Source organism: Quercus robur, chromosome 1 (assembly GCF_932294415.1).
Source record: "Quercus robur chromosome 1, dhQueRobu3.1, whole genome shotgun sequence".
Taxonomy (NCBI): domain Eukaryota; kingdom Viridiplantae; phylum Streptophyta; class Magnoliopsida; order Fagales; family Fagaceae; genus Quercus; species Quercus robur.
Window position 1 is genome coordinate 32,428,285 of NC_065534.1, and position 23,799 is coordinate 32,452,083.

Genomic DNA, 23,799 nt, shown 5'->3' on the forward strand with positions numbered 1-23,799 from the left:
ACCTTCTCCTTCTTCTGATCCTCCTTATCCTGAGTGATATTCTTCTCAGCCTCCTGACCTTTGTCCTTAATCTCCTTCTTCTTATCCTCCTTATCCTGAACCATATTCTTCTGAGCCTCTTGCCCTTTGTCCTTAAACTCCTTCTGAAGCTTATTGACCTCTTTCATGGCTATAGCCATGTGACCATTAGAACTCTGACAAGTGTGAATCTCCTTCTTAGGCTTCGTATCCTCCTGAGTAGCTACATTCATGTCACTATCAACACCTTGATGAATCTTAATCTCCTCCATATGCTGTTCATGCTCAAGTTTGGCTTCACCCAAGTCATCATCAGCGCCTTGACCAATCTTGGCAATTACTGCATTGCAGATGCTCTCCAGCTCGCTCATCTTATCCTCAAATTCGTCTGCCTCAGCAAGCTGATTCCTTTCAAGCCAATCGATACTCTCCTCAATTACTTCTTCCACCATCTTTTTGTCTGCAGCACAAACCTTAGCAACAGTCTCTTCATCTCTAAATGTGTTCCTCATGTTGAAAGCGTAGTTCTCAAGTGCATTCTTTAATTTGGCCTTCATGTTATGCTCCTCATCCTCAGCCTTGTACCTCTCAGCCTTCTGCACTAATTTCTTAATCTTTTCCTTGGAAAGCCTGCACTTATCAGTGATTTTAATGTTATTCCTCTTTCCAGTGATTTTGTCCTTGGCAGAAACGTTCAAGATTCCATCAACATCAACGTCAAAACAAACAGCAATTTTTGGAACTCCTTTAGGAGCTGGAGGAATACCAGAGAGCTCAAACTTGCCCAGCAAATTGTTACCACTTGCTTTGGCATGTTCACCCTCATAAACCTGTATGGCAACAGCCACCTGTTGATCAGAATAGGTTGAGAAATCCTTCTCCTTTTTGGTGGGAATGGTGGTGTTACTTGGAATCAACACAGTCATGCCATCTCCAGAGGTCCCCAAACCAAGAGATAGAGGGGTGACATCTAGGCACAAGATTTTTTCCACACTTGTATTACCCTGACCATTGAGAATTGCAGCCTGCACAGCACAACCATAAGCAACAGCCTCATCAGGGTTAATTCTTTTGCAGAGCTCCTTCCCATCAAAGAAGTTCTGTAACAATTTCTGAACCTTGGGGATCCTCGTAGACCCTCCAACCAGAACCACATCATGGACACTGCTCTTGTCCATCTTAGCATCCATCAAACACTTCTCAACAGGCCCCATACACTTCGTGAATAAATTGAAGTTAAGCTCCTCAAACTTGGCTCGGGTGATAAAAGAGTAGAAGTCAATACCATCATACAAAGAATCAATCTCAATTGTTGTTCGAGTGCTAGATGAGAGCATCCTCTTAGCCCTTTCACAAGCACTCCACAACTTGCTATAAGCCTTAACCCCCGTAATATCCTTCTTATGCTTTCTCTTGAACTCTTGAATGAAATGATTCACCATTCTACCATCAAAATCTTCACCTCCCAAGTGAGTATTACCAGCTGTAGCTTTCACTTCAAACATACCCCCTACAATGGTAAGAAGCGAGACATCCAGTGTGCCACCGCCAAGATCGAAGATGAGCACATTCTTCTCACCAGTACCATCCTTGTCAAGCCCATATGCAATAGCAGCAGCAGTTGGCTCATTGATAAGTCGCATCACATCTAGACCAGCAATGACACCGGCATCCATTGTGGCTTGACGCTGTGAGTGGTTGAAACGAGCAGGGACAGAAATGACAGCATTCTTGATCTTTGAACCGCAGTGAGCCTCAGCAATCTCCTTCATCTTTACGAGTACCATTGAAGAGATTTCTTCAGCCAAAAAATGTTTTTCCTCATACTTGTATGTGACCGCAATAATGGGCCTCCCATGATCAGGGTCAGCAATCACCTTGAATGGCCACAATTTCATGTCACGTTGCACAGATTCATCATTGAATCGCCTTCCAACCAAACGTTTAGAGTCTTCGTACCACCAACATGAACATCAATATACAAAAAAAATCATTACTTTTTCTTTTTTTTGCTGAATAAACAAATCATTACATTAAACATTCATAGCTTCATTGAAACAACATCAAAGCATGAACTTTTCTTACCGCTCCAGGGATTTATCTTATGCAAAATAAAATTTCAACATTGAATGAGAAAATATTATTAACAAAAGAAACACGATATGATAAGACTTAGCCGCTAATAAGCTATAAATACAATCAGTACTGGCTTAAATCAAGTTGAGGCCTAGGAGGCTAAGAGCATAATCTTAAGTGGGACCATTTCATATCTAAAATCCATTATAGTTTCTTTTTATATTTACATAAAATCTATTCTTCTTATTAATTTAGTAAGTAGATATAGATTTTCCTAATAACTACTTTTTAATCAATAATATGAGTAATTCTTTTAATTTTCTTGTGATATAATTAATTTTGAAATAAGATTGAAATGGAGCATTTCTTATATTTAAAATTCATTATTTTAAAAAAAATTAAAATACATTCTACTTACCTTTTGAGATGTAAAATTACTAATTAAGTTTTTATATTTAAGTTTTTTAATATACTGTAACTAATTCATTTTCTTGTGACATAATCAACTTTAATTTTAAAAACTCTTCTTTTTATAGAAACAAATAAACAACTCTAAATAAATATTTGTAGTAAAATTTTGTAAGCAATATATGCATTTGAAAAGAATGATTAATCTTTTTATGTAATCAAGAACTGTTATATTATATTTTTGAAATTTGAATATTGTTATGATTATTTTCATTGCCATCTTTCCCTAACATTATTACACGCTCTTCTAACTCTTTTTGATTAATTTTTATTTTGAATTAACAGATTTCACATAAATTTTTTGTTACACCTTTTAAATTCCTAACAACTTTATCAAGAGATCCTATTTGAGATTCAGTTGATTTTTTTCTGTTTTTCTCTTATTTTTTCTTAAATATTTCATATTTAGATTGATATTTTTTAGCAAATATTTATAATTGAAAAATATTTACCAATAATTGAAATAGAATCAATAATATAAAATTAGAATATGACAAAAATATAATAAAATATAAAGCATATAACAATAGAGTCTAATTTATTAAAGTCAATATTGTAACTTAATAACAAATCTATATCTATATATATCTAAAAGCTGAGACGTATAATTTTATATTGTTGTACTCCTGTTAAGCCACCTCATTAGCCACATCATACTTTTTTTATAATTTCCTTTATGATTTTTCTATTTTATTTTATATAAAATAATTAAATATAGTTAATGGAAAAACATGTTAATACACTCTATTACTATTCAACATGTTACTATTCATTTGTTTTAAATGCAAATATTTAACTATTTAGCTACCCAAATTGATTTCATTTTTTCATTTTCTTCTTTCTAATTTCAAGTAATTGTTAAAATTGAATAATTCATTATCATGTAGTGGATATATGCACATGTTTACTATTCATTAGATGCAAATGTTTGACTATATTTAGCTATCCAAATTGATTTCAATTTTTCGTATTCTTCTTTCTAATTTCAAGTAATTGTTAAAATTGAATATTTAAAATTTTCATCTTCCTATTCTAAAAAAAAAAAAAAAAAACTTCTTCTCTTCCTCCAACCTTTTCCCTCCCTCTTTGTCTCTTTATCTCTCTACTACTCTTTACTTTACCATTAAACTTCCTTCATCATTTCCTCTTTCTTATATTGTAACTCTTCTTCTTTCCATTTTATTTTGTATAAATTTGATATCATTTATTCCATTCAATCCATATTCTTTTCCACACAAAAACTGAGTACTCTCTCTCTCTCTCTCTTTTCTTTCTTATAACTCTAATTTAGATTGATGGTTTTTTTATTTAATTTTTTTGTGTTGTATTTTTTAAATTTCCCATCACAAATCACTCTTATAGCTTTGGTTGAATTTTGGTTTGGGTTAATACGTAATTTCTTTTTAGAAATTTGAGTTTATATCTAAACAAAATATACATGGTTACGAATTTGAATGTGCCTACCAATGGACTTCCATTGAACAGAGATGTATTCACAATGTTTTTAGCTTCATATACTTCTTTAGTAATGTGAATTTGAGAAAGAGAAAATGGTAGGCAAAGGATGTATGGTCTTTCATAATCCCCTATGTCTTGAAGAAAGCAAAGGGCCTATTAGTCTCCCTTCTACTAGAATTTTGTATAGAAATCATTTGTTATAAGTTCCTCAACTTTTTGTTATTTTGTAATCGCTCTATAGTCTATACTGTGACAAAAAGTTAATAAAGTTTTTTTATTTGTAGAGTATCAAAAAAGTCAAAAAATATTTAGTGTAGTAATTTTGTATTGTTTCATCCCATGTGTTTGGTAAAATTTCTTTTAGAAATCTTATATGTTTTTCTCAAATCTATTTGTTATTTTTATTTTGGTCACTTTATTACAAATAATTAGCATCTCCACCATCAAATTTATAATTAATCTAAACTTTCTTGGTAAGATTTTACTTTGCTTAGTTAATCATCTTTACTGAAAATGCCAAAAAGAGAATAAGATAAAATATAATTTACTTTATAGCATCATTATGCTATTAATGTTTTTATGTATAGATACTTAAGGAACATTTTCTTTTTACATTTTATTTTATTTTATATTTCCACTTTATAATATGTGATTTATTGATAATAATCTATTGCATAGTTATCTTTATTTACTTTTTCACTTAGTTTCAATTGTGAGGAAGAAAGAGATGTGGATCTATGTTTTTGAGAAAAATATATCTATAAGAGTTAAATCGCATACATATGTATAGTAATAAACAAAGTATACATAGTTACAACTTGGTCTAATAGTTATCACACTATCAATTTAAAAATAATAATAATTATTGCATTGTGTTTTCATACATATCTCATTGTATATAATACCTTACTACAAAATATATTTTGTTACACTACAAAAAATTTCTAATTTAAAACATAATTTCAAATAACACATATTGAATTTTTTAAAATATACAATCTAATATATTAATTCAATAATTATCCAATAAAAAATAATCATATCATATTTTCCCGCATATTGCGCGGATCTGCGACTAGTATATCTAAAAGCTGAAGCGTAGCATTTATTGTTACTATGTTTTTGTTGAGCCACATCAGCAACCACGTCATCCACTTATTTTCTATATTTTCTTTTCTCTATTTAAACTTTTCTTCCCCCCATTTTCAAAAAAAAAAAAAAGCTCTTATTCTTCCTATTAATTCACACCTACTGTTATATTTTCTTCCAACATTTTCCCTTCCTTTTTGTTTCTTTATCTCCCCACTACTTTCAACTTTACCGTTACACTTTCTTCCTCTTTCTTATATTTTGACTCTTCTTCTCCCCATTCATTTTGTATAAATTTGATATCATTTTCCTCACTCAGTCCATATTTTTTCCCCCACAAAACTGTGAGTACTCTATCTCTCTCTATGGATTTTTGTTCGTTCTTTTACCTCTAATTAAGGTTGATGGTTCTTTTTTCTTTATTTTTAATATGTGTTTTGGTTTTTTTTTTTTTTTTCCCATTAGAAAGTGTTTTCTTTCCCTTTTATAACTTTGGTTAAATTTTGGTTTAGGTCAATACTTAGTTTCTTTTGGAAATAGGAATTTGAATATGCCTACCAATTGTTTGAGTAATAAATTATTATAAAGTCTATTTTTTATTCCTTTAGTTTCATTTTAATTTTGGCTAAAATAACATTGGAATTTTGTGATAAGTTTTGATAATTTTCTTATTCCTTAAGAGATGAGAAATTTGAATAATAAATTTAAAACTTATAAAGTTTAGTTGTATATTAGGTAAATATAATACACTACAATAGATGTTAGAAGAATATGGTTCACCTTTAAAAAATATTAATCAAACACAAAAAAAAAAAATAATAATAATAATAATAATAAAATGATATATTTGTAGAGATAAAAAGATTTAAAAAAAATACTTATAGAAATCTTCTTAAAAAAATAGGCAATATTTATAGTAATTGTCACATTTTATATATTACACCTTATTACATAATATTTATATTCCCACGCATCGTGTGGGTCTGTGGCTAGTTTACTTAATAATAAAATCACCCAAAGGTCTTAACTTGTTCAAACAAAAACAATTTTAACAAATAACTAGTTTATATCTATATATATCTAAAAGTTGAAACGTAATATTTATTGTTGCTACACTCTTGTTGAGCCATATCAGCAGTCACGTCATCCACTTATTTTTTATATTTTCTTTTCTCTATCTAAACTTTTCTTCCCCCCTATTCTAAAAATAAATAAAAATAATCCCTCTTCTTCTTCCTATTAATTCACACCTACTTTACATTTTTTCCAACATTTTCCCTTCCTTTTTGCCTCTTTATCTCCCCACTACTCTCAACTTTATCGTTACACTTTCTTCCTCTTTCTTATATTTTGATTCTTCTTCTCCCCATTTCATTTTGTATAAATTTGATATCATTTTCCTCATTCAGTCCATATTTTTTCCCTTGCAAAACTGTGAGCTCGCTCTCTCTCTCTCTCTCTCTATGAATTTTTGTTCTTTCTTATACCTCTAATTAAGGTCGATGGTTCTTTTTTCTTTCTTTTTTAATATGTGTTTTGGTATTGTGTTTTTTTATTTTTTTTCCTAATTTCCCATTAGAAAGTGTTTTCTGTCCCTTTTATAACTTTGGTTGAATTTTGGTTTGGGTCAATACTTATTTTCTTTTGGAAATAGGAATTTGAATATACCTACCAATTGTTTGAGTAATAAATTATTATAAAGTCTATTTTTTATTCCTTTAGTTTCATTTTAATTTTGGCTAAGATAACATTGTAATTTTGTGATGAGTTTTGATTATTATGATAATTTCCTTATTCCTTAAGATATGAGAAATTTGAATCATAAATTTAAAACTTATAAAGTTTAGTTATATATTAGGCAAATATAATAAACTACACTAGATGTTAAAAGAATATGATTCACCTTTAAAAAATATTAATCAAACAAAAAATAATAATAATAAAATTATATATTTGTAGAGATAAAAAGATAAAAAAAAATTAAAAAAAAAACCTTATAGAAATCTTCTTAAAAAAAATGGACAATATTTAAAGTAATTGTTATCTTTTATATATTACATCTTATTACATAATATTTATATTCCCACGCATCGCGTGAGTTTGCCACTCAGTGGCGACTCTAGAAATTTTTCCTAGGGTGTTCCTAAAAATTTTTCCCAGAAATTTTTTTTTTTTTTGGACATGTGGTTTTCTTATCAAATATTTGTCCATAATTCTAGCAAAAGAATAAACAATAATATTAATAAAATTATTAATTATTGTTGTTTAGTTGTTTCATTAATTATAAAATTATTAATTGTTGTTTAGCCTAACATAGTAACATAATTTAATTTGTTTGTCCTTTATAATGTATTGGTTAATTAAATTATTAATTATTATTTATTAGTTGCTTCCTCCAATTAATTATTGGTTAATTAAATGATTTTTTATTAATTATTAGTTGCATTGTTGCACTAGCACATAGCCACATACTCATGTGCATCTACCCCAGTCCCATGCCTCCATTCACCCCAATTCAACAGACAAGCCCCACTGCCCCATGGCCCCAATCACAAGACTAGAGCCAATATAAAGCCAATTATACTTTAAAAAAATTCTCTTTTTTATGCATGTTCAAATTATTTTAAGCTAATGTCTAGCCCATTTTACTATCCAATAAAAAATTAAAACTAAATAGGAGTGGTAAAAAAATTAAAAATCTAAATGAAAATAACTCCAGATGGTTTTCTATGAAATTAAAAAATAAAAAGTAAAAAAGTGGCAGGCAAACCACTTGGGTTTCTCCGCCCATTAATAACTTTGGTTAAATCAAAAGTAGGTAGGACTAGGAGTGAAATAGTGAAGAAGTCATTTTGAGTTTCTATGTTAACATTCTCTTTAGAAACCCACACTAGAAGAAATGCTAAAAGAAAAAGAGAGACAATGAGGGAGAGAAGAAAAATGAAGAAGCTGTGACGCAATGACGACGAGTTCAAGCCTCAACCTCCGGCAATATCTCACCGGTGAATGAAGGTTTGACAGTGGCGTAGCAAAAAATTTCTAGAAACCCATTTCAATTTGTACCGGTCCGGAATGAAGTTACCAACGAAAAGCACCGGAATCCGCCGAAATAGCCGATACAGGCCGAAACACCCCGGTATTTAGGACGGTACGAATCAACCTAGTTTCTGTACCTGTCCAACCACCGACACGAAAAATTTTGGCCGTACCGGCCAGTACGCTACGGAATTAACTCCCTTGGTTGGTTGTTGCGTTTGTGAAGTGTGAAGTGTGAAGTGTGAAGTGTTTGAGGCCCGATCTAATTTCAGTATATTAGGTAAGTTTTTTTTTTTTTTTTTTTTTTTTTTTTTTTTTAAATTTTTTTTTAAAATTTTTTATTTGCCTTTTTTTTTTTTTTTTTTGCTTAGAAGTAGAACAAATAAAAAAAAATTAGGGTGTTCCTAACTTTGATTGAGGGTGTTCCTAATTTTTTTTTTAAGGATAAACAAATAAAAAAATTTAATTATTATATATAAATTTTTTTTTTTTTTCAGTTCAGGGACACCCTGAAATGAACGTGGCGCCACTGTTGCCACTAATTTACCTAATAATAGAATCACCCAACAGTCTTAACTTGTTCAAACAAAAACAATTTTAACAAATAACTAGATGAATTATTACTAAACAAATCACGATCAATTTTGTATACAAAAAATCAAATATCATAATTAAGATGTAAAATTTATATTAAAAAAATGAAAATTTATTTTTATTATTTACCTTGCGTAAGACAATTAATAATGCGGCAAACACAACTTTCTTTTACTACAAATTTTACAATTGCTGAAATAGTTTACTATGAATTGTAGATATAACTGACACTCATGGACTCATTATTTACGATCGATAACTTCAAAAATTCTGAAATTTGTTGTGGAAAAAGTTGTCCATAGCATTATTGGTAAAGCCATGCATAGTAAAGGAAAGCAAAAATCTAATTTCTAATTTTGACAATCTAGTATAGGAAACTTGCTTACAAAAATTAAACCTTAAAGTCAGGGCAAATTTTTTTTTTTTTTTTTTGGAGAAACCAGACTGTCAATGCCTGGACTTTATTCATAATAAAGAAATGAAAAACTTCAGTTGACATCAAAACAAGCTAGAGAGAGAACGGGCTCATAAAATAAGTAGCAATGCAACACCCAAACGAAACTACTCAAACAAACAAGTCAAACCACTCTTGACTACACAGATCACAATAGTCCGAAACCCACTTTTGACTACAACCCTCGCTAAAAGCAAAGGACTTTCCTATAACAGAGAGAGAAATTCCCCATTTTACAGCAAATGGCTCTGTTCCTTTTCCCTATCATAAAAGAAAACAAAACAACAGTAATAATTTTTTTCTTTTTTTCAAGTTTCCTCAGCTTCACAATAGTTTTGACTAAACAGAACCCACATACGTTTGAACACAAATAAGCCAATAAAACTCTAAAAATCTAGACTTGTAATGTGTCAGAGAGGTAGGAACTCACCAAAAACAGTGTTGGTGGGGTTCATGGAAACCTGGTTCTTAGCTACCTGACCAATCAAGCGGTGAGTTTCATTGAAAGCCACATAAGATGGTGTTGTACGGTTCCCCAGATCATTGGGTATGATCTCCACCCGATTACGTTGCCAAACAGCCACACATGAGTAGCACGTTCCCAAGTCAATTCCGATCGCGGGACCCTCTTCTTTTCCCATCTTAGCTAACAAAATTGAACAGGAAAAAGGTACTGAAAAAAGAACAAGGAAAATTTTGAAACTTTTAAGTTAAGATCACAGAAATTCTACACTATGGTTTGCTAACTCAAAGACGCAGTTGGAAGTGGAGTAAACGAGCTGCATAGTTGTTTGTCTGTTTAGATGGAGAAAATACACCGCATGTTTCCTTCCTGATACATGGAGGTGGAGAGGGCATCAGATGCTGTATACCACCTCGTTTAGATGACTATATTATTGGTTGCAAGAAGAATCTACGATTCTTGTTCTACTTTTCGTACCATTTTCAATCGATGTCATAAAGGATAAAGCAATACCACATATCGAAAGGCAATTCTTCTTTAATTGAGCAATGATCACGAAATTTCCTACAACTTTTTTTTATTAATTTCTTTTAACACGGAAATTTTTTTTTTCCAAACAATGCTCTAAGTTTTATTATAAAACAACATCATTTTTATGGATTTATCATTTTTTTTTTATACGAAATAGAAATTCTACTCTAATTTAATCTAAATATATATGTGTTAGGTTTTCTCATAAAAACTTGAACTCTGATCCTTACTCCTATACTCTAAAGATACCTACGTACTTTTATTCTGAGAATTATACTTTAAATCTCAATTTTATGGATAATGTCAATATGAAGCTAATTAACAAACCAAATTAAATTATTGGTGTAATTAACCAATTAAGATATGCATTGATAGATAATCAAAAAAACATATCCTAAACAATCAATCACACCCAAAGGAACACTAGAACTGTTTGCAAAGAGAAAAGCCCAAAACTAGGAAAAAAAACTTTCCCACGATTCTCCTCTTCTTAAAGTTTCAAGATATCCATAAAAACCAGTAAAGTGCCAAACAATGCCATCCTAATTAATTAGAGCATCAATGTGATGTGGGGAAGAAGTTTGGATATCCAAATCCACACAATCTGCCCAAAGGAGGGCCAAACCACCACCCAACCCAATTCTGGGAACTACAAAACTAGCTGTGAAATCCAATTTCTTCTTTAACTTGTGAAAACCATCCATGTCAAGACGAGTTTCAAACAGAAAAAGAATTTTGGGACCTTTTTCTCTCACCAAACAACGGAGTTCTTCTACTGCCTCCGAGATCCCAAGCCCTCTATAGTTAAGGCTAAGAATCTTCATGATAGAGAGGGGAAGGGGGAGGGGGGGGGGGGGGGGGGAGGGTTAAGGAATTACCCCCAATAGCTTTTTGGGAGACACTTGAATTGTTTGAGCAAATAGCTTGTTTTTTAAGATGTGAAGGATCAAAGGAAAAAGATAAAGAAAGTTTACCCAAAGGTTGAAGCTTAGACAAATTCTCAAGAGAAGTCTGAGTATTAAAATTCCATAGAATACATTTCCATGATCTCAAATAAGAATCTTTTTTGCCCGATGAATCCTCGGTAGAATTGGAATTACACTCCATCTTTGTATCTGAATTTGAATTTTCCTTAATTGAATTTTGGTTATCCACATCTGCTAGCGTTTTCCCCTTAATCACGGTTGTCACACTGTTTGCCATATTACTTGTCAGTTGCTGCTTCTTGTTCAGAGTTGGAACCTTATCTGACTTCCCATCACTTAAAAGAGTCCTAGTCGAAATATAGTCCCCAATAAAAGGACCCAATATATCCGAATTTTCTTCTTTTGAAAATTATGCAACCTCCAAAACACTTACCTGTGGATTCCTTGGTGATTTTAATTTCGAAAAAGAAGAAAAATCTAGATTCTTAGAAGATATAGATTCGGATACACCACTATCCCACTCAAAGATTGAGATTTGAATAGGATCAAGAAATTTCAACTTACTCAGATCTGTCAACTGTCTTGGATTCTTTGGTTGTTGCTTGGCTTTATCCATATCAACTTCACTAGTCATCGGAATAGATGGTGGTTGATGGTGGATATTGGGCTGTCTAGTTCCATCCTCTTCCCCATCAGTAACTTGATTGTCCTCTTCATCATCATCACTAAACCTGGACTAGCTGGGGCTTCCTTTTCTTTGTTTAATTTTTGGAGCAATTGCATGCATCCATGGACTAAATTGAAGTTCATCCTCATCTATTGACAGACAACCACTATGTACCTTACGACACTCTCGATCTTGATGACCAAGTATGCCACACCTATAACAAAAGGTAGACAGCCTTTCATACTTAAAAAATACCCATCATTTCTCCGCTCCTTCAATTTGAATAATTTTTCCTCTCATAAGGGGTTTAGTAATGTCAATATCAACCCAAATCCTAAGAAAGGGACCCCAAGCCAATCCACTCTTCGGGGCATCAACCAAAATTGAAACACCAATCTCATTGGCAATCCGAGTACCAACAAAGGAGTTCATACTTTTAATGGGAATATTGAAGACCCGAATCCAAAAAGGGGAGTATAGGAATGAAACATTACCTGAACTGAGATCACCTTTAAATTGCTTCAGTAAAATCAATCTCCTGTCAAAGGTCCAAGTACTTTTGTCTAGAACCTCCACCATGTCCTCCTCACTTATAAAAATAGCCAAAAAAAAAGATTGTTTCCAACCTCTTTAATAGTAACACCATGCAAACCATGCCAAAGTTTCTGAACGGTGGATTTGAATGCCTCCTTGTTAAAGTCCTTCTAGTTTGTAACTTGAACAAGATATTGAATTTTGCATGTTGTTTTGAGTTTGACACATCCTGGGAGCTCACTACCAAAACTCCTTTTTCCTCTTTTGATAGGCTAAATTTTCTCCACATCTCCTCCATCATCGCATCCATTAATAATAAGAAAAGTATCAAAGAAAGGATAGCAGAAAATACACAAGAGGAATAAAAAAAATCCCCTACTATAGTCAGCAAAGCAGACCCGAGAGGTTTGAATCTTACGTTGGGCAACGTAAGTTGGTTTCTTTTACTTCCCAAGACCACAGAGAGTTAAGGAGAGAGGTTTTGAATCTGTAAAAAACGTGCTTAGGTGCTATGTGGATGTTTTAGCAAAGAGAACTAAGGTTTTAGAGAAGATGGAGGTAAAAAATAAACTCTCTCTAGTTAGGGTTTTGATTGGAGACATAAGGTGAGTATTTATAAGTTAAAATTAGGGTTTTCGGGGATTTTTAGATGTCTTTAGACGTTCCCAAGGGTCTAGGGGTTGGTTCACATCAAAGAATGATGTTTTGGGCCCTTAAAAATGAAGTTTCACTGCCTAGAAAACAAGTGTGTGTACGCATCTTTCAAGTGTGCGCATGCACACTTGATTCATGCGTACGCATACCCTAATTCCCGACAGCTTTGATGGCCCGACTTCAAACAGTTATAACTAACTCATCCAAATTAGGCAAAATTTGTATTCAAATTGAAGCCCAGGATGTCTACTTTCCAATGAAACAAACTTCACTCAAAAAGTATTTGTGGAGCCAAAATTATGGTCAAAACAGTAAACAAATGTCATTTTTCAGCATTGTTTTCAAAGCGATTTGAGCGCTTTTGAGTCGTGATTACTTCCAAACAATTGTGAACTCTTTAATTACCCTTGGTTGACGTATATCAAGCTTATCATTGGAGCCGGGGACCAAAATTTATTAACGGGTACAAAATGAGATGTCTACACTGATAGGGAGAAAAAAAAATAGGACAAGGCAGACGACAACGTGAGAGATATTACTCTAGTAACGGGGAGGGGGGGGGGGGGTTCAGTGCTACTAGAGACCATGGAAAAGTTTAATGTAGGACGTAAACATATCTTGCCTATGCCTAGTACTAAATACTAAATGTTGTGTCTTTACACATTGTGGTTGTGCCAAATGGCCGGACACAAGTGTTACGTGTGGTATGACGTGTAGCATGTGCTTTCTCCATGCTTTGCACCAAAACTACATTAAAATTATTAGGGTAAAATACACTTAACACCTTTAAGGTTTGAGTTAATGTCAGCTAGATCCAAAACTTTTCAAAACTGACTAACTTGATCCCTAATCACCATAAGAGAGAGGATAAAATGAATAACATATTAAAGTCTAAGTTGAGATTAGTGACCAAGTTTATCAATTTTGAAAAGTCTTGGACCTAATTGACATTAGCATAAACCTTATGGATGTTAACAGCATTTTACCCCAATTATAAACTGTGGGGTCATGGGCCCAAAATCATACAATGGGGCGTGGGGCTTTGGCCGAGAGCATGGTAGTCCGAGTCCGAGGAGGAATATCTCCTCGGACCAGCTAAAGCACGATCAGATATAAGTCCTAAATAGTTAGAGTGACCCTCTAGGAAGTTCTAAAGGATAGGAACTCAGGAATATCTAAGGTAACGCTGCTAACATCGCATTTATGTGGACAAGACTCCTGAACAGTGCTACCTCGGTTACCGCAACTCACAGAATGCCAGAGAGGGTGTCTGATGGAACAGGCATTCGAGTATAGACTTGGATGATCAACAAATGGAAGGCCAAAATCGTTCAAGGGGACTATATAATAGGAGAAACCCACCATGGAGGGAAGATTCGGGGATTAACAAAGAAAGCACTGTAGCAATCTCAAGAACTCCTGTAACCATTCTCATTCAATATTTACTAGAACAAAACTCCTCGGATTGTGCCAAGAACATACTTTCTTTGATAAACTCAGTTCATCTCTGTTTGATTGTCATGAACACCATATTAACTATCATCCATGCACTAAAACCTAGCTCTTTGACCCACTCTCTACAAATTTATTGTACTGGGCTCACTAGTCCAAGATCCCATACACCTCGGGCTTGGGCTGCAAAACGTGTCCCTACATAAACTTTTTTGCCTAACGTTTCGAAAAGTAGAAAAACTACTCCAATTAATCAATAGTCCTAAAGAAGTTTCATCTTTTATCAAATTATTTTTAAATAACATTTTTTTTTTTGTTTTAATAATAAAAATGAATTCTTACACAGCGTGCTTGCGATATATGGCTCAACTAAGTTTTACCCACCGTTCGACATGCTTTTCTATTTGGCACATTATGAGTACAACGGAATTTTTAACATAGTTTGCTCAAAATAAAACTCATTACTGAATATTCAAACAATTTAGAATACTATTCCGATTATATTAAATACCAAAATTTTTAAAGAACTTAAAAAGAAAGTTCATTATAAAATATTACAGTATAATTTTTGGTTCTAGTAAAAATTTGGTCTTCGTGTGTTTATTTTTACCATGTAACTTGAAGTCAGTTTTATTCTTCATGTTTATTATCCACTTTCTTGTTGATTATATTCTTAAAATATTTTCTTAGTTCATATAAGGTTTTCTTTTTTGGTTTACTTAGTCCGCATGGGCCACATTTCTGACGTTGATTAAATTTGGAATTACAAGTATTGACTTCCGCAAATATCACTTAATTTTGTTCCTTTACCAATTTGCATCTTTCTAAGGCATTGGGTTGTAAGAAGTAAAGCAACATTGTCACACGAAGATACACAACTACCGAATGAAATTTTGCTCTCATATTGCACTTTTATTGCTTTGTTAACTACGAAATTTCGTTGGTTTGAGATTTGAGAAAGGTCGAGAGCGGTAGAAATTTATCTTTTCCAGAGAAAATAGCTTCATAGAGGTAAAAAGATATTGGCATTCAAAACAGAGAGAAGCAGAGAGCATGGACCATATCAGCCCAAGCATGTAACCCTCATCATTCACAAACCAAAACGAGATTAACAATAAGGCTGTTGCTGCATCTTTATAAACAACATTATTAATAAGCTACTACCAAATTTACAGAGGGAGACCCCGAGAGAATTATGTTTCTGTCAGCAACAACATTCTTAATAAGCTATTAAGCAAGGAAATGTGCCATGGAATCATTTAACAATCACCACCAGCTCCTTGGTACATCTTGGTAATAAACGGGTAACAAATGCCCTCCAGCTCCTTCATTTTATCCACAAACTCATCTGCCTCAGAAAGCTGGTTCCTTTGAAGCCAGAGGATGGTCTGCTCAATTGCATCTTCAGTCTTTGTCAAAGCCTTCTTCACATCATTGATTTTGTAACTCATGTAGTAAGCACAATTTTCCAACGCGTCCTTTGCCTCAATCTTCTTTTTATTCTCCTTATCCTCAGCCTTGTACTTCTCAACCTTCTCCTTCTTCTTATCCTCCTTATCCTGAGCTATATTCTTCGCAACCTCCTGCCCTTTGTCCTTAATCTCCTTCTTCTTATCCTCCTTATCCTGAGCTATATTCTTCACAACTTCCTGCCCTTTGTCCTTAATCTCCTTCTTCTTGTCCTCCTTATCCTGAGCTATATTCTTCTCAGCCTCCTGCACTTTGTCCTTAATCTCCTTCTGAATATTAACCTCTTTCATGGCTATAGCCATGTGACCATTAGGACCCTGACAAACGTGAATCTCCTTCTTAGGCTTCGTATCCTCTTGAGTAGCTACATTCAAATCACTATCAACACCTTGATGAATCTTAATCTCCTCCATATGCTGTTCATCCTCAAGTTTGGCTCCACCCACGTCATCATCAGCACCTTGACCAATCATGGCAATTACTGCATTGCAGATGTTCTCCAGCTCGCTCATCTTATCCTCAAATTCGTCTGCCTCGGCAAGCTGATTCCTTTCAAGCCAATCGATAGTCTCCTCAATTACTTCTTCAACCATCTTTTTGTCCACAGCACGAACCTTAGCAACAGTCTCTTCATCTCTAAATGTGCTCCTCATGTTGAAAGCGTAGTTCTCAAGCGCATTCTTTAATTCGGCCTTCATGTTATGCTCCTCATCCTCAGCCTTGTACTTCTTAGCCTCCTGCACTAATTTCTTAATCTTTTCCTTGGAGAGCCTGCACTTATCAGTGATTGTAATGTTATTCCTCTTTCCAGTGGTTTTGTCCTTGGCAGAAACATTCAAGATTCCATCAACATCAACATCAAAACAAACAGCAATTTTTGGAACTCCACTAGGAGATGGAGGAATACCAGAGAGCTCAAACTTGCCCAGCAAATTGTTACCACTTGTTTTGGCATGTTCACCCTCATAAACCTGGATATTCACACTCTCCTGTTCATCAGAGTTGGTTGTGAATTCCTCCTCCTTTTTGGTGGGAATAGTGGTGTTTCTTGGAATCAACACAGTCATGACATCTCCAGAGGTCTCCAAACCAAGAGATAGAGGGGTGACATCTAGGCACAAGATTTTTTCCACTTTCATATTACCCTCACCATTGAGAATTGCAGCCTGCACAGCACAACCATAAGCAACAGCCTCATCAGGATTAATTCTTTTGCAGAGCTCCTTCCCATCAAAGAAGTTCTGTAACAATTTCTGAACCTTGGGGATCCTCGTAGACCCTCCAACCAGAACCACATCATGGACTCTGCTCTTGTCCATCTTAGCATCCATCAAACACTTCTCAACAGGCCCCATACACTTCCTGAATAAATTCATGTTAAGCTCCTCAAACTTGGCTCGGGTGATAAAAGAGTAGAAATCAATACCATCATACAAGGAATCAATCTCAATTGTTGTTCGAGTGTTAGATGATAGCATCCTCTTAGCCCTTTCACAAGCATTCCACAACTTCCTATAAGCCTTACCCCCTGTAATATCCTTCTTATGCTTTCTCTTGAACTCTTGAACAAAATGATTCACCATTCTACTATCAAAATCTTCACCTCCCAAGTGAGTATTACCTGCTGTAGCTTTCACTTCAAAGATACCCCCTTCAATGGTAAGAAGCGAGACATCCAGTGTCCCACCACCAAGATCGAAGATGAGCACATTCTTCTCACCAGTACCATCCTTGTCAAGCCCATATGCAATAGCAGCAGCAGTTGGCTCATTGATAAGTCGCATCACATCTAGACCAGCAATGACACCGGCATCCATTGTGGCTTGACGCTGTGAGTGGTTGAAACGAGCAGGGACAGAAATGACAGCATTCTTGATCTTTGAACCGCAGTGAGCCTCAGCAATCTCCTTCATCTTTACGAGTACCATTGAAGAGATTTCTTCAGCCAAAAAATGTTTTTCCTCATACTTGTATGTGACCGCAATAATGGGCCTCCCATGATCAGGGTCAGCAATCACCTTGAATGGCCACAGTTTCATGTCACGTTGCACAGATTCATCATTGAATCGCCTTCCAATCAAACGCTTAGAGTCTTCATACCACCAACATGAACATCAATATGCAAAAAAAATCATTACTTTTTTTTTTTTTTTTTGCTGAATAAACAAATCATTACATTAAACATTCATAGCTTCATTGAAACCATATCAAAGCAAACATAGATGAACTTTTCTTACCGCTCCAGGGATTTGTCTTATGCAAAATGAAATTTCAACATTGAATGAGAAAATATTATTAACAAAAGAAACACAATATGAGAAGACCACGCCACTAATGAGCTATACAATCAGTACCAGCTTAAATCAAGTTGAGAGAAACAAATACTAAAATAATAGATAGACGAGCTACAGTAACCATATAAATATACACAGTTACTGTAGCTAATGTGTATATTTACACATTTTTACACCCACTGATGTGAGTGTTTTTTTGCTCAAAATCAAAATGTATAAAATGAGTACTTTTTATTTTATTTTAGAAGACTATACACATGCTGATGTGGTTGCTCTAAGAGGCTAAGAGCATAATCTTAAGTGGGACCATTTCATATCCAAAATCCATTATAGTTTTTTTTTTATAACATAAAAGCTACTCTTCTTATTAATTTAGTTAGTATATATAGGTTTTCCTAATAACAACTTTTTAATCGATAATATGAGCAATCCATTTAATTTTCTTATGATATAATTGATTTTGAAATAAGATTGAAATGGAGCATCTCTTATATTTAAAATTCATTATTTAAAAAAAAATTAAAATACATTCTTCTAACCTTTTGAGATGTAAAATTACTAATTAAGTTTTTATATTTAGGTTCTTCTCATATCCACTTTTCAAATTATAATATAACTAATTCATTTAATTTTCTTGTGACATAATCAATTTTAGTTTTAAAAACTTTTCCTTTCATAGAAACAAATAAACAACTGTAAATAAATATTGGTAATAAAATTTTGTAAGCTATATATGCATTTTAAAAAGAATGATTAACATTTTTATGTAATCAAGAATTGTTATATTATATTTTTGAAATTTGAATATTATTATGATTATTTTCATCGCCATTTTTCCCTAATATTATTTCATGCCCTTCCAACTCTTTTTGATAAATTTTTATTTTGAATTTTCAAATTTCACATAAATTTTTTGTTATACTTTTTAAATTCCTAATAACTTTATCAAGAGATTCTATTTGAGATTCAGTTGATTTTTTTGCTCTTCTCTTATTTTTTTTCTTAAATGTTTCATATTTAGATTGATATTTTTTAGTAGATATTTATAATTGAAAAATATTTACAAATAATTGAAATAGAATCAATAATATAAAATTAGAATATGACAAAAATAAAATAAAATATAAAGCATAGAACAATATAGTCTAATTTATTAAAGTCAATATTGTAACTTAATAATTCACCCAACGGTCTTAACTTGTTCAAACAAAAACAATTTTAAGAAATAATTAGAAGAATTATTACTAACTAAATCAGCAAACAATTTATATATAAAATATCAAATATCATAGTTAAGACGTAAAATTTATATATAAAAAAAAAAACATGAAACTTTTTTTTTTAAGTTTTAATTTACCTTACATAAGACAATTAGTAATGCGGCAAACACAACTTTTTTTTACTACAAATTCTACAATTACTAAAGTGGTTGACTATAAATGGTAGATATAACTGATGCTCATAGACCATTACTCACAATTGATAACTTCAAAAATTATAGAATTTGTTGTGAAAAAAGTTGTCCATAACATTATTGGTAAAGCCATGCATAATTAAGGAAAGCTAAAATCTAATTTCTAATTTTGACAATCTAATGTATAGGAAGCTTGCTTACAAAAATTAAACTTTAAAGTCATGGCACATTGATTATTAATAATGATCCAATACAGTTATAACAACTGTGACTTGAAAAACTCTTGACTACACAGATCACAATAGTCCGAAACCCAGCTTTCAAACCAAACCGGTAACCAGGGCTAAACTACAACTCTCACTAAAAGCAAAGGACTTTCCTATAACAGAAAGAGAAATTCCCCATTTTACAGTAAATGACTCTGTTCCTTTTCACTATTATAAAAGAAAGCAAAACAACAGTAATATATTTTTTTTTTTTTCAAGTTTCCTCAGCTTCACAATAATTTTGACTAATTAAAACAGAACCCAGATATATATGTTTAAAGTTTAAACACAAACATGAAACAATCCAATAAAACTCTAAAAATCTAAACTTGTAAAAGTAAGGAACTCACCAAAAACAGTGTTGGTGGGGTTCATGGAAACCTGGTCCTTAGCTGCCTGACCAATCAAACGGTGAGTTTCATTGAAAGCCACATAAGATGGTGTTGTACGGTTCCCCAGATCATTGGGTATGATCTCCACCCGATTACGTTGCCAAATTGCCACACATGAGTAGCACGTTCCCAAGTCAATTCCGATCGCCGGACCCTCTCCTTTTCCCATCTTAGCTAACAAGATTGAACAGAAAAAAAAAAAAAGAACAAGGAAAATGTTGGAACTTTTAAGTTAAGATCACAGAAATTCTACACTATCACTATGGTTTGCTGACTCAAAGACGCAGTGGGAAGTGGAGTAAACGAGTTCTATTTGTACCATGTTCAAAGTTAAACTTAGCTCACAAGTCTCATGATTGTTTGTCTGTTTAGATGACTATGGTCCCAAGACGAATCTACGACTCTTGTTCTACTTTTCGTACCACTTTCAATCAATGTCATAAAGGATAAAGCGATGCCTTGGATAAATAGTATCGCTTTATCCTAGGCCAATTCTTTTTCAACCGAGCAAAGATCTCGAAATTTCCTACAACTTTTTTTAATAATTTCTTTTAACGCGGCAAATTTTGTAGGCCCGTTTTGGTTATAGATTTTTAATATCTTTGTTTAAGTGGCGTGGTAATACATAATTGTCCATTAAAACGTGTTGAAAAAATATATGTTGTGAAGTTTAAATACTGAACAGAGTCGGCTGGATGCTAGATTAAGAAATGCAGTTGTTTAAGACCCTAAGTAAAAAAAAGGTTTTCAAATTTGAACCAATAGGTTTATTTATAATCAATAAATAAAATAATGTTTTTTTACCAAATGAAAAACAAATAAAAAAGAGAGAAAAATACAATGTCCATAATATTTTTCACAACACTTTTACAACTAATGTTAAGTAGTAGGTTGTTATTGATGGCAAAAAAATAATTATAGTGATATTTTCAAATAGAAAACAAAAAAAAAAACTTAAAACCTAGGATTTGTTGTAAAAAATATTGTGAATGCTGCACTTCTAAAAATAAAGAATAATAATAAGAGTTGAATTAGTAAACTTTTACTAGTTCTCATTTAAGTCTACCACTAACACCGCTTTTTTACTTACCACTATCAATCTGCCACATCAACAAGTATGAAAATTTTTGTCAAATTTTTTCTATCTATAAAATTTCTAAAAAAAGAAAAAACTCTACGTAGTTCATATTAATTAGTAGTAATTTTACATCTAATACAATATAATCAATTTTCTCCTTAGGCCCCCAAATGCATCAAACTGCCCCTGATACTGAAAGTTACTGTTTAAACACTTCTATTAAACACATCCTTTATTTTCTAAACAACACATTAAGTTTTACAATAAAATATCATTTTTTTCTTTAAAAAAAAAACTTTTATTATGTAAAAAAAACGTAAATTGAAAAAAAAAAGTATCATTTTTGAAATGATTCTTTTTTTTTTCTTTCTTTTTTTGAGAATAAAAGCAAAGAGTAGCAAACACCAGTTTATAAAAAAATAAAAAATAAAAATTGTTTTGAGATTAAAAATAGTAAAAAAAGGAAGTATTTTGAGCAACAGTTTTCAGTATTTAAACAATATTACAAATATTTCTACACATTTTTTCATCCACACATATTTTCAAAAAATATAAACAACATTATTAGAACAACATTATCAAACGACCCCTTAACTTTCAGGTTCCAACTCCCCATCATTTAACTTTTCTATTTTAGTTCAATTTATATTTAGTTGAGGTACAAAAATGGTTTTGAATTTATTTTTGACCATAGTAATCTACTTTAGTTTAATTTAAATTCTATTTATTTTATACTTGCTTATTAGTGATTTTTTTTTTTAATTTTTATTGATAGTGTAAGAACCGGATTTGAGTTCCTAGCCCAAAAAATGGATGGACTCAAGCCCAATAAGCCCAAAACAATGAATTTGTAAAGAGTGGGTTGGAAAATTAGGCTAAAATGAGTTGGACAACAAATAAAGTAGGCCCAGATGACAAGAATAGGAAGATATATTAATTTAAAGTAAAGAAAATCGTCATCGGTACAGTCCGAGGAGATCAGTTCTTATATGTTTCTCACAAATTTGATTACAACTTTGGTGCCTGATTGTTACAATGTTTCTCTCTTGATTTTAATCCCCTTCTCTTAGTGCCTCTGTCTCTTTTTATACTATCTTCCCCTTTCATCCCCACCTTCCACGTGCAGATCAGATTGTAGGCATTGGTCCTTGTCCCATCAGCACATTCCTAAAGTTTTTAGGTAGTAGCTATAAGGCTAGAAATTATTGTTCAGGTATCACTTCCTTATCAATGCGGCTAGAGAGTTAGCTGCAGAGCATTTAATGCGAAGGTAGCAGCTTTCCCTTGAGATATTTCATGATCTTTCTCTATCCTGTTACTTTCTGATACTTATCTCCAGATATGGAATGATCCAGAATGTTACTCTTGATGACAGACCACACCTTCTAACTTTGGCTTAGCTCAGCCGAGGAGGGATTCTTCCTCAAACCACCCCTCTAGACGACCTTAAACGGGTTTCTCCTCTTCACTTACTAAAACAGATCCTTATGAAAGTGTTTCCCCCCGTCCTCGGATTGCTTAATGTCCTCGGATTGGGCCTCTAGCCCAATATATACATAAATGTAGGCTCTTGGGCCTAACACCCCTACAGATAGTATGTCTTCTTGTAGAAGTAGTCCAATTTTTTTATATACTTATATTTAATTTTTAAGAATGTTATGACCTTATGATTTTTCAAAAGAATATGAGAAACACATGGAAAAAATGACCTAAATTGGTCATTTAGCTTTGTTAATATTTTGAGTGCTACTAAATAATACGTAGCACACTAATTAAAAATCCCTTACAAGAATCTTGTGCTATTATATATATGAGTTGTGGTTTACTTTACATTTAATATTCTTTTTTAAAATAATTTACAAAGACATATATGTATGTAAGTATGTAGTACTCTGAGTTTTTCTTCAATTGCAGATCAATATCATAACTTAATCTCGACTCCGCAAATAAAATTTCTTGATTCGTCTGCCCCTAGTTCTGGCAATCTTGCTCGACAAAGAGAGGTGAGATTTTTCTCCAACAGTTTTCCAAAATGAATAATCTACCTAACACGTCACCTAACTCATGTAATCTCACTTTTACGAGTTTTTTTTTTTTTTTTTGCCAACTTTAGCTCCAACTCTTTGACCTCTCCGCCAATTACAAATTAACCCATTAAGAGTAATAAATTATAATACAAGAAAATATAGCACGGAATAAGCCAACAAACTAAAATCCTATCTTATTCACAAAAACAATGGGTTAATCTTACATTTGAAAATGAGTGTGAGTTAAAAAGGTTTAAAGCATGTGTTATGTATCCAAGAGTTAGACCCTTTTGGATATACACCACTGTAAATTTCTTTAAAAAACATTTTCCCCTCTGTGTGTGTGTATGTTAAAAAATACTTAGTATTCGCAAAAAAAAAAAAAAAAAAAAAAAAAAAAAAAAAAAAAAAAAAAAAAAAAAAAAAAAAAAAAAAAAA

The 23,799-nt window shown here is 32.6% G+C and overlaps 2 protein-coding genes across 10 annotated transcripts in view; both read right to left on the reverse strand.

Moving 5' to 3' along the window:
- Positions 1 to 10,130, reverse strand: part of LOC126692090 (heat shock cognate 70 kDa protein 2-like) — a gene marked incomplete at its 3' end in the record, with an annotated part of 58,869 nt that extends 48,739 nt beyond the window's left edge. The window contains exon 1 of the mRNA XM_050387567.1: positions 9,670 to 10,130. Within this exon, the coding sequence (XP_050243524.1) occupies positions 9,670 to 9,834 (165 nt within the window). The remainder of the gene's footprint in view (positions 1 to 9,669) is intronic.
- The window catches only part of LOC126731005 (heat shock cognate 70 kDa protein 2-like), a 93,565-nt gene extending 72,912 nt beyond the window's left edge, over positions 1 to 20,653 (reverse strand). For 2 of the 9 annotated variants that reach the window (XM_050435017.1, XM_050435018.1), the window contains exons 1-2: positions 20,215 to 20,653; positions 16,067 to 17,982 (exon numbers count right to left, since the gene is read on the reverse strand). In XM_050435017.1, coding sequence (XP_050290974.1) covers positions 16,067 to 17,982; positions 20,215 to 20,425 — 2,127 coding nt within the window. In that variant the 5' untranslated portion in view covers positions 20,426 to 20,653. Of the gene's footprint in view, positions 1 to 15,457; positions 17,983 to 20,214 lie in introns of those variants that run through there. The other 7 variants (XM_050435015.1, XM_050435014.1, XR_007658341.1 and 4 more) reach the window with 6 other exon arrangements.
- Between the last annotated feature and the right edge of the window lie 3,146 nt (positions 20,654 to 23,799).